General features: G+C 37.4%; 1 protein-coding gene across 2 annotated transcripts; it reads left to right on the plus strand.

Annotated features, from left to right (window-relative positions):
• The first annotated feature begins 5290 nt into the window (after positions 1–5290).
• On the plus strand, positions 5291–10394 carry LOC107803452 (uncharacterized). 2 transcript variants are annotated; one of them, XM_075257102.1, is made up of 3 exons: positions 5413–5747; positions 6010–7711; positions 9840–10394. In XM_075257102.1, exons 2-3 carry the CDS (start codon positions 6098–6100, stop codon positions 10179–10181), a joined length of 1956 nt encoding a protein of 651 aa, XP_075113203.1. In that variant the 5' UTR covers positions 5413–5747; positions 6010–6097; the 3' UTR covers positions 10182–10394. The 2 variants fall into 2 exon arrangements, with proteins under 2 accessions (XP_016482659.2, XP_075113203.1); XM_016627173.2 differs by having other exon boundaries at positions 5291–7711.
• Positions 10395–12192: the final 1798 nt, after the last annotated feature.

Genomic DNA, 12192 nt, shown 5'->3' on the forward strand with positions numbered 1-12192 from the left:
ATCATTCTAAAAAAGATGAAAACCATGTCAAAAAAGCTGGTTTATTGCAGAAAAATTTAATACATAAAGCGTGGTATAATACTGCATTTTATGGAGTTGTCTTGTCGTTCTGAAAAAGATGAAAACTATGTGAAAAAGCTGGTTTATTGCAGAAAAATTTAATACATAAAGCGTGGTATAGTACTGCGTTTTATGGAGTTGTCTTGTCGTTCTGAAAAAAATGAAAACCATGTGAAAAAAGCTTGTTTATTGCAGAAAAATTTAATACATAAAGCGTGGTATAGTACTGCGTTTTATGGAGTTGTCTTGTCGTTCTGAAAAAGATGAAAACCATGTGAAAAAAGCTGGTTTATTGCAGAAAAATTTAATACATAAAGCGTGGTATAGTACTGCGTTTTATGGAGTTGTCTTGTCGTTCTGAAAAAGATGAAAACCATGTCAAAAAAACTGGTTTATTGCAGAAAATTTTTATACATAAAGTGTGGTATAGTACTGCATTTTATGGAGTTGTCTTGTCATTCTGAAAAAGATGAAAACCATGTGAAAAAAGCTGGTTTTAGTTATCCTTTGTGCATCAGGTTTTAGTTCTACTGTTTATTTTTGTGTTACGTTTGCAATGTTTGTGTTTCTTGTGTACTGTTTAAGTAAAACTGCTGTTCAAACGCAATTAAAATAAAAATGTTGTTAAAAGATAATTGTTATCATTATTTACATAATGCACTATTTACACAAACTAAAAACCTAAGTAAATCAGTGAGTCCCGCAGTCTGTGTGCTTCAGTGCTGCTGCTGGCCTGAGTCGCATCCCCTGTCGCCCGGGTACACTATCTGGATCATCATCATCAAGCCGCCTTTTTATGTGAGGATGTGCAGCAGCATCGACACCATAGCTGGCAAGATCGGAAGAATAGGTCGTCGGGCCGTCAGCAACCTACAAAACAAGTACTAAACTTAGCAAGTGACAAAGTATATTTGTATTGTACGTGTTAAGTCAAAAAATATATTCCCACCGTGGTCTCGTCCTCCTCCTAAATATATGCATCCGTGGTGTCCTCATCAAAGCATGTAGTGGCCTCAAAGATGGGCTGGGACGAAGCCTTTATAAAAACCTTAAAAATTAATTAATGGCAGCTCATTAAGGAAAAGAAAAAAAATTGAAATTTTAAAATAATACAAACATACCTGCGCCTGTGGTAGATCCGTATCAACCGCCGGGGATGAGGCATAACTCAACCTGCGCCCGCCATCCACGTCCCGGGTGGGCCGATCCTCAGGTACGGTAGATGGGCATGTAAAGTACTGGTATACATCCCTGTCGAATGTACCCGTGATCGACAATGTTCCTGACGGGGTGACCTGCGATGCTAGCAGAGATAGCTGAAGGCTGTACGAAGGCATGTTACTGGAAGGCTCATCTTCCCGAGGTATATAACTCGGCTGATCATCTCCAAGCGCCAAAACTCCAAAGTCCTCATCATGTCCCTCAACAGGTGGGTCGACAGGTGCCTCAACGCCCCCTTGTTGGGGACCACCTCCTCGCCGCCCCCCGCGACCCCGTGGGGCACCCCTCCCTCGTGCCCTACCCCTGCCTCGTGGGACACCCCTATCCCGATGGTAGTCCTCTGGCGCCGCATACTGAGCCTCGTGGTCCAACCTCGCGGCATCTCTCGCCTGAAACAGGGTCCGACGAGCCAACTGTGCCACCCGCCGGCCATAGTCAACGACTGTAGAGATGTCGGTATGCTGCTGCATCTCCTGTCCCAACTAGTAGAGGTGATGATGGCCAATAGCCTGTGAAATATTTAAAATATTAATTAAATAACGCTATATCACAATTATACGATATTAATAAGCCAAAAAACATACCAGTGCCTCGTGTCTCCCGGCGTATGGTCTGTAGCGCTCGCCAAGAACATGAATGGGGTTCCCGATAATCAGTCGGGTGTGACGGCGGTACCATGACGCATACATATGAATAGTGGCCTCCTGGGTAAATGTAGGTGCTGGCGGAATACGGTCAGCTCGGTGCTCCTCCCAAATAAGGACCTGCTGCTCTAGCCATCCCATATATATATCATCCAGCCTAGCACGGTCATCCCGCTGATAGTGCATAGAGCACATACCTGATAAGGGGGAGATTATGATGAGCATCGGTCCCTCGGTAGTTCCCACGCCGGAGAATCCACCAAGAAGCTAGAGGGAGAAACGGATAAGCCTCACCAGGCGCAAGTGCTGGTAGAGGTGGCTGCAATGGCATGATCCGCTGCCAGGCCCAAACCTAAGATAAAACGTTGATGTAAAATTTATGAGTCATTTCGACCATATAGAATTTGGAGAAATGAACAGAGTATTCAAAAATGTTGTCACCTGTAGGAGGGGCAGAAAACCACATATGTCCACCGCTGGGCCCATGCTCGCCCGACACATGCTCCTATACAGGTATGTGAAAACAGCAGCACCTCAACTGTACTAGGTTAAACCATCCAGCTCATGAAGATGATGGAGAAAGTGCATACTCACTTTACTCCCCGAAGTGTTCGGGAACAAGACACACCCGAAAAGCAGAAGCAGCGCCAACCGCGTGTACCTCTCAATATGGAGATCCTACGTCTCGCCGGTAATGTCTGGGTGCAAAAACGCCATATGATCTCTGATGGCTGACAAAGCAACGCGACTGCCCCCAGCGTTACCCTGAGGTCTATAACCAGTAAAATGCATCATCATATCCAAAAATTGTGCACGCGTCATGGATCTAATGTACTGGGGCAGTGCTACGGCCCGTCCATCTACGCGCAGCGCGTACAAAACCTGAACATCCTTCAGCGTGATGGTGGCCTCTCCAGTGGGCAAGTGAAAAGTGTGCGACTCCGGTCGCCACCGCTCTACCAAGGCCGTGATGAGAGACCAATCAAGCTGCATCCGTCCAAGCTCAAAAATCGTATAGAAGCCCGTAGCCTGTAGGCGCGCGACTACGCGGGCATGGAAAGGATGCTCCCCGATGAACTCCCATAAATCGTCAGGTCTCCTGGGGCGGAGAGGCTGCATCGATAGCTGTCCCTCCCATACAAATGAGGACCTATGGTCGCCCTGCAACACTAGTAGCTGATCCTCGGCAGGTCCGGGATGCGCAGGCGGAGGAAAGTCCATGTCGTCTACTATAATTTAAACAAAATTAATTGTGTGTGTTAGCTTAATAAATTAAATAATTAATTATGTTTAAAATTGTACTGAATAATTATGTATGGGTTCCAGGCTCGATATTTGAGGCCCGGTAGCACCGAGTTATCCTTAATTATTATGCGTGTTAATTTCAACATTTTTAGAATTGTGTGTGTTAGCTTAATAAATTAAATAATTAATTATGTTTAAAATTGGACTGAATATTTATGTATGAGTTCCAGGCACGATATTTGAGGCCCAGTAGCACCGAATTATCCTTAATTATTATGCGTGTCAATTTCAATATATTTAGAATTGTGTGTGTTAGCTTAATAAATTAAATAATTAATTATGTTTAAAATTGGACTGAATAATTATGTATGGGTTCCAGGCTCGATATTTGAGGCCCGGTAGCACTGAGTTATCCTTAATTATTATGCGTGTCAATTTCAATATTTTTAGAATTGTGTGTGTTAGTTTAATAAATTAAATAATTAATTATGTTTAAGATTGGACTGATTAATTATGTATGGGTTTCAGGCTCGATATTTGAGGCCCGGTAGCACCGAGTTATCCTTAATTATTATGCGTGTTAATTTTAACATTTTTAGAATTGTGTGTGTTAGCTTAATAAATTAAATAATTAATTATGTTTAAAATTGGACTGATTAATTATGTATGGGTTCCAGGCTCGATATTTGAGGCCCGGTAGCACCGAGTTATCCTTAATTATTATGCGTGTTAATTTCAACATTTTTAGAATTGTGTGTGTTAGCTTAATAAATTAAATAATTAATTATGTTTAAAATTGGACTGAATAATTATGTATGGGTTCCAGGCTCGATATTTGAGGCCCGGTAGCACCGAGTTATCCTTAATTATTATGCGTGTTAATTTCAACATTTTTAGAATTGTGTGGTTAGTTTAATAAATTAAATAATTAATTATGTTTAAAATTGGACTGTATAATTATGTATGGGTTCCAGGCTCGATATTTGAGTTAATTTTACAACATATATTAATTTGTTACTTTTGTAAGTTTATTGTTATAAATTAAATAATTAATTTTGTAAAGTGTAATTGGATAGAGTTTGCAGTTACTACATACTTAAACTACATAGACTCTACGCTAAAAGGCTCTACATTTTACTACGCTAAAAGGTTCTATATTTTACAACACTAAAAGGCTCTATATTTTACTACGCTAAAAGGCTATTTGTTTTACTACGCTAAAAGGTCAATGTTACATATAAAAACAACTAACATAAAATACAAATATGAACAACAAACAAAATAAATAATATTAATTTTTTAACAATACAAATAATTTATCAAATTTTAACAATTTTTTATACCAAAGCTAATAAATCAATCCGGGTATAAATAAGATACAAATTTAAACACAAACATAACACAAATTAACATGGAAACACATTAAACAATACAAATATGCATGTACTATACGAGTTTCGACATAAACAAATTCGAAATACCTTGATTTAAGTTTTTTGAATTTGATTGAAATCGAATTTTTGCACCCGAAAGAAGGAATCCAAAGCTTGTCTTGTATGTGGGACCTACACTCCTTGCTCTTTAGGTGACGGGTGGGGCCGAATTTTTTTTTTTAAGTTTGTCGCGGGGTGGGGGAGGGGGGGACCAGCAGAATCGGAATTTTTAAAAGAGGGGGGCGTCGGTTCAGTGGTCCAAGGAAGAAGAAGGGGGTTTATTTTATTAAAGTTGTTCGCAGTATTATAATGCGTTTTAAGTAAAACGCAGTATAATACTGCGAACAACTTTAATAAAATATAGTTGGGCCCAGATTTTCGTATAAAACGCAGTATTATACTGCGAATTACAAAAAAAAATAAAGTAAAACGCAATATGGTACTGCGTTTTGCTTTAACGGACTAATTTCCGTTAAAGTAATTCGCTGCGTTTTACTCATTTATGTAACTTTTTTTTAAGCATTAGAAAAGTATTTTTTGTCCAAAAAAACATCAAAAAAGTTTTGGACTCCATAGAAGTGTAACGTTTGATTTCTTGTTGCTCCAAATCACCCATTTAAAAATTTTCTTGGGTAAAAAAAGGAAAAAAAGGGGTAAATATTTTTCCTTTCTTGTTTTTTCATTTTTAGAACTGGAAATTGTACTTTCCTCTTTTTCTCTCAAGGAAGAGCGATTTTATTCCCTTTTTATGTGAAACAATTTATGTCCCTCCTTTGCTTGACTAGTGGGGTAACCATACTTTTTCATTTGATTCTTTTCTTCATTGACAGTTGACAACCTTTCAGTTTTGGGTTTTTGCTTTATCAAGATTCTCTCAAAAATTCCTCACAATTTCCTTATAAAATTCTTGCAATTAAAAAAAAAAAGTGTTCCCTTTTTTATTTTCAAGACTCTTGCACCACCCCACATGCATGTTTTTGGGTTTGTCTGATCTGGATCCGATCACCAAGATCTCCCTTTGTTCTTTTTTCTATTTGCTAATAAGGGGTTAATTAGTTTGTGGGTTCAGGAGCTAAGGAGTTGTGCCTTTTTTGGCTAACCAATTTTGGGTCTTTTTCTGTGGTTGTACAAGAACAACAACGAGGTGTGTGATTTCTTGACTTTTTTACTCTTGGCCCCCCCTTAAAGATTCCATACTTTTGTTATTTGTGGTTAAAAAAATTGTTCTTTTTGTGTTGTTTCAATTGGTGTCATTTTTTGAACTTGGTATGAATGATTTTGGGAAAGACTTTGTTTATATTCTTGTTCTGTGTAAAGGTTGTCTGGAGAAATTAGTACATGTTGTGGTTTAAGTAAAGGGTATTCTATTTGTGGCAATTTACAGCATTTGTCTGTTGTTTGTATAGTGTTGATTTGGGTGGAGAGGTGTTTGCTTTACTGCTTTGATGATTGGGTTGGGTTTGTAGTGTAACTGTAGAGAGTATTCTCTGAGGCATGGCTGGTATTGATGTTTCAAAGTATGCACATAGCCCTGTGCACAAAGCTCTAGTCTTGAAAGATTATGCCTCTCTGAGGAAGATAATTGCTGTGTTGCCGCGGCTTTGTGATCCTGCTGAGATTCATACTGAATCAGTATCACTGGCTGAGGAAGTTAAGGCTGATGCTATTTCTGCAGTGATTGATCGACGGGATGTCCCCAACCGGGACAGCCCTCTTCATTTGGCTGTAAAACTAGGTGATGAGACTGCAACCGAGATGCTTATGCTTGCTGGTGCAGATTGGAGCTTGCAAAATGAACATGGTTGGAGTGCCCTACAGGAGGCAATATGTAATAAGGAAGAAAGGATTGCGAAGATCATAGTTAGGCACTACCAGCCTTTGGCTTGGGCAAAATGGTGTAGAAGGTTACCACGGTTGATTGGGACAATGAGGAGGATGAGGGATTTTTATATGGAAATAACATTTCACTTTGAGAGCTCTGTTATACCTTTCATTTCTAGGATTGCCCCTTCAGATACATATAAGATTTGGAAGAGGGGTGCAAATTTAAGGGCTGATATGACACTGGCTGGATTTGATGGGTTCCGAATTCAGCGATCCGATCAGAGCATTCTCTTCCTTGGTGATGGTTCCGAGGATGGTAAAGTACCTCCTGGAACACTTTGCATGATCTCACATAAAGAAAACGAAATTATGAATGCTTTAGACGGTGCTGGTGCTCCAGCCACTGAGGCAGAAGTACAGCAAGAAGTTGCTGCGATGTCTCAAACGAACATATTCAGGCCTGGGATTGATGTCACTGAAGCCGTTCTTTTGCCACAAACAACATGGAGGCGCCAGGAGAAAACGGAGATGGTAGGTTCTTGGAAAGCTAAAGTATATGATATGCATAATGTGGTTGTGAGCATAAAATCAAGGAGGGTACCTGGAGCTATGACGGATGATGAATTCTTCAATTCTTGCAATGAAAACGAAACGGAGAGTGAAGAGTTTGATGATATCCTGACAGAGGAAGAAAGGAAGCAGCTTGAGGTTGCTCTCAAGTTGGACTCTTCAGATGAGAATGGAGATAGTGGGGTCATTGCACATCGCCATAGTTGTTATGAACAAAGGGATATTCCCATCGAGGAGATAAATGGTTGCAGGAATGACAACGACAGTAAGCAGGAAAAGAAGAGATGGTTTAACAATTGGAGGAAACGGGATATTAAGCCAGAAGGGGAGAAAAGAGCTGTTCCACCAAGAAGTTCCGTCTGTGTTGACGAGAGGGCCGGCAATCATCATGAAGGCTCTCCATCTATAAATGAAACTAGGGGGGGGAGGCATTCTGTGGATGTCAGAGCGACGAGGGATGAGTTTAGACTAGGAAGAGATGCAAAGGCTTCTACATCTAGCAATGTTGAAAATGGAAATCGGCGCAAAGATGGAGGCCGAGAAAATGAGTATAAGAAAGGATTGAGGCCTGTTCTTTGGCTTTCTCCAGATTTCCCATTAAAAACTGAAGAGCTCCTTCCTTTGCTTGACATTCTGGCCAACAAAGTTAAAGCTATCCGCCGGTTGAGGGAAATGCTCACAACAAAACTTCCAAAAGGAACTTTCCCAGTTAAGGTATGTGTCAAGTACTTGCTGTTGAAATTTTGCTCCTAGTTTGGCACTCATGTGATTTTGAATTTTCATTAGGTTTGAATAGTGATATGTTTGTTATGTATAGTCCTTGCTGACACTTATCCATTCTCCATGAGCAAAATAACTAGAGTTTAAAAAACTTTAAATAGTAAATTTTAGCTTTCTTTGTTTCTTTTTGTTATTTTTATCATGCTCTTGAACTAGAAGTTGCTAGTCTGTAATTATGATTTTTCTTATAAGTAGTAAACTGTAAATGTCCTAATGTAGGATTCGTTTTTATACAGTTTGTTGATAAATACTGGTTATTGAACTAAGGCAATATCTGAAATCTTAATTTTGGGAAGTGAATGTTATTGATTATGAATCATGATAGTAGGAATAAAGCTCCACCCATGGTGGAAGTCAACATTAAAGGAAGATTGTATTGGGTTAAGGTGGAGATACCATTGCAAAGAAAGTTCTCTTTTTTTTTTTTTTTGGGGGGGGGGGGGATGGGGGCGGATAAGTGTCACTCAACAAATTTCGACTTTTCTTTTGAAGTCCGTGAGCTGTGCACTGTTAAGGTATCTTTTCATGATAATTATCGAAGAGGGTGTGTGATATTGCTCCATTAGTGCTTATTTGGATAGTATGGAAGGAGAGATATGAGAGTTTTTGAAAGGAAAGAGCATGACTTTTATATATGAGAAATAGCCTCCTGTTTTTAATGTCTTTTTGGTGCACCTATGAGCTTCTTATTTCTATAGAAGATTGGGTGTATAAACTAGAGAATCATATCATATCTATCTGTAGATTCTATGTTTTTTGGTATACCTCTTATATACATGAGTTTTGGTCGTATCCATAAAATTACACTTCAACCTACACTATGAAAAAGCTGTGGATTTTTCCCAAGAAAAGAAAGACAACAATTCAAAGGGAATGAGGCCTTCTAAACAAAAACCTTTTCAAAAAGCATTCACAACTATGATGAGGTTATAACGCTCAAGGTTAGTTCCTCGGGATCCATTATGTTCCAAAGTGCACTATAGTCAACAATGGATGCAACGTAAACCCCTGATACTCATCTGTCATGCTTGAACAAAGTCTAGTGGAATGTAACTACGGAATATATTCATATTTAAGGTCAAAATTTATTTTTAGGTTGGTGTATGTTGAAATGAACGTTGGACTCCATGCAGATTATTCTAGCCTGTGTTTGGAGTGGAACAGATTTAGTGGTGGTGGTTGTTCGCTGTTAAGACTCTTCAGCATCAACCTAAATATTACTTATCTGTCAGTTTATGTATCTGTGCATCCATAACCCATAAGTTTGAATTCTCTAGGTACTTATGATTTAGTAGTGAAGGATTGGGTGAAAACTAATAAATACAGACCAATTAAACATAATGTAGAAACAGGCTCGCCGCGCAATAGAAATTTAATTGACATCAAAGCAGGAGTAAACCTTTGTAAGTTCACGTTGTATGCAACCATTAAACCACAAGTGCAAAACTCTGGGGTTACTCATGATTTAACACTTAAGGATTGGATGTAGAACTTTTTGACATGTTCGAGTCATTAATAAATCAGAACAGGTACACAAGCGCAATTGAATGTAAGATGGGCATCGTTGCTGTTAATGTTTTCTATGGTCATTCTGTGTATGAAGCTACTTTTTCTTTGACTTATACCTAGAAGGTTGTATATTGCATATGCTCTTAACTATAATGAGGGAACAAACAATGTAGTTTCTCCAGGAATTAAAAGAAACCCTGTGACTAATTGCTATTGCAGAAACTTTTTGACCATGGTATTCTTTAGACTAGCTAGTTGTGAGTAAAACTTAGTGTCAGAAATTCTTGAAGATTTGCTTTACGGATTTTCTATTTCTTGTGCTATAGACCTCAATTTTGTAACTTTGGTCTCCTCCTTCTAATGCTGGTCATCTCTTTCCTTCCGATATCTGTTTGACATGAATTCAACTCTCAGAAGAAATTACACTAATTGTTAAAAGGTCTTAGATCTCTAAATACTCATATATACATGCACAAGGAACGTGCAATCTTGATATTAATAATTACCTATGTGTTAGGTTTCAGTCTACTGAGAATCCTTTTTTATGTAACAGGTAGCTATTCCGGTTGTTCCAACAATTAGAGTATTGGTGACTTTCACTAAGTTTGAAGAATTACAGCCGGTAGATGAGTTCGAGACTCCTCCTTCCAGCCCTACTGCTTCAGGTAGGGAGAGTCCAGCAGTGGTGCAGCCGTCAAGTTCATCATGGTTTCAGTGGATAAAAGCCCCGTATCATCGGCCTACTTCTTCCACAGGCAGTCCAAGTAATAGGATCGAAAACGTTCAAGATCCCTTTGCAGTCCCTCAAGATTACACGTGGATATCAGCAGAAGCAAAGAGGAAGAAAATGCAGGAAAAGGAAAAGGCAAAGAAAGGAAAAAGTAGGAAACAGTAGCTGAAGCACTTGAGTTCTTTTTTTCTTTGGTGGGAGGGGTCAGGGAAGAGGATGTTACATTCTTCATTAGCTCATCTTGTTTTAGTAATCTTCAATATCTGAGTAAATCATTGTGGGTGGTATAAAAGTTGAAAATCGCGATTCTTCCAATGCTTGTAATCAATATGGAACAATTGTTTTCATTTCAGGTGGATATGATTTCTATTCTGTTCCTTTGTTGGTCTTGAGATGTTTTTTCAGTTATTACTATAGTAGGAAAATGGTCAGCTAAAAGTTAAATCTGGGGATGTTTTTCAGTTATTGTATAAATCGTTCTTACACTACATTTACTCAATACCTGTACTACAAAATAGTCAAAGTTCGGACAAATTAATTCAGACACTATCCTAATGTCCTAAATAACGTAGATATAGAAGAATAAAGAACTCAAGTCTTGAGTGTACCTAGATGGCTTTTTTATGGCTAAAAATATGTATTATAAAGTTTAGATTTGGTTTGGTTTTTGGATTTTTCTTGAACGCGCCTATTTATAGGAATGAAAATGATCAAACCATATAATGTGAGGTAAAGCTTCCTTTACAATCGCTATAAAGCGTAAAATTCCTAATTTAAAAGCTCTTCAACTTCAATATTATTTTGGGCCTGATGATGTTACATCTGGGTAAAATAGCATGATATAACTAGTTTTTGGACCGATAAATAAAAAAGGAAAACTTACAAAAACTGAAAAACCAAATAAATAAGGTTCTTTCTCTCAAAGAATCACACGCAAAAATCACCTTTCATATTTTTAAGCATGATTAGAAATATTAGATGAAAGACGGAAATGAAATTTCATGGATGAGGTAGCAAATAAGATGATGAAATACAAAAACAAATATACAATATTTCAAATATCTAAGCAAAAAAGGAACTTTTTCAATGGGTATAGTTGAAATTCATTGAAAACATATAGATAAGTCAATATACAAATTTTGAATAAGATTGGAGGTGATTTGGACTGGTTTTGTATCAAAATTCGTAATTAAATTGAGTTCAAAAAATTATTCTGCAACACATGTATCAAACATGCATGTATCTCACACACAGGTATACATGGATATACATGTGATGCATAATTGATACATAATTGATACAAATGTGATACATATGTGATACACAAATGATACACAGTGTGATACACATGTCATTTTTTTCATGTTCAGTTTCTACTTCGAATTTTCAATTCAAACCACCTCAAAATTTCACCAAATCATCCCAAAACAGAGATTCAAGCTCCTTAAGATGTACCCAATCTATTCTAATAACACTAATTCAAAAGAAAGCAAAAATTTGATATTTTTTTAGTACAAATAGCTAATTGGCTAATATTAGTAATATTTTATGAATTGGCCAATTTTTGTGATGATCTACTTATAAATGGACTTAGCTGGTAGTTTTCCATTAAAAAATAGTGAAAATTTGTAAAATCATTAAAAAAAAATAGGCACTATTTTATGAGGAGATAAAATCTGGAAAAATATATCTTAGCTAAAACACGAAAAGTTCCAACACAATATGCTAGATTATGTAACTCATGTTGTCCTGTATATAAATTTCCAGCATAATGTATTGGAACTTCAACACATTATAAAACTCCATTACATTATGCTGGAATCTTATATGTAACAAATTTGAACTCCAACATATTATACTGGAATTTGTCGAATTTTTTAAGTATTGTTTGGTTCAAATTTTATTTTTATACGAAAATTTGGCTAAATTTCTGTTACTCTTGAAATTATGGTTAATTTTTAATTAGTAGTTGTAAATCAGGTTATTTCTGATTTTTTTTTTCCTGGGGCAAGTGAACATGTAGCCATTTTCAGGGATGCTACTTAGAGATTAACCAGTGCTTATTTTGCCCTGAAATTTTAAACTAAAAATCTTAAATTCAGAATAATTCAGGATATTTTTATCCCGAAAATATGAACTCAAAAGCTGAAATTCAAGATGCTCTGGTTAATTGTTA

This window comes from Nicotiana tabacum, chromosome 7 (genome assembly GCF_000715075.1).
Source record: "Nicotiana tabacum cultivar K326 chromosome 7, ASM71507v2, whole genome shotgun sequence".
Lineage (NCBI taxonomy): Eukaryota > Viridiplantae > Streptophyta > Magnoliopsida > Solanales > Solanaceae > Nicotiana > Nicotiana tabacum.

Coding starts and splice junctions, on each gene's coding strand:
- LOC107803452 (XM_016627173.2), top strand. CDS start 6,098: ATGGCTGGTATTGATGTTTCAAAGTATGCACATAGCCCTGTGCACAAA. Junction 7,712..9,839: donor AAGGAACTTTCCCAGTTAAG/GTATGTGTCAAG, acceptor TTTATGTAACAG/GTAGCTATTCCGGTTGTTCC.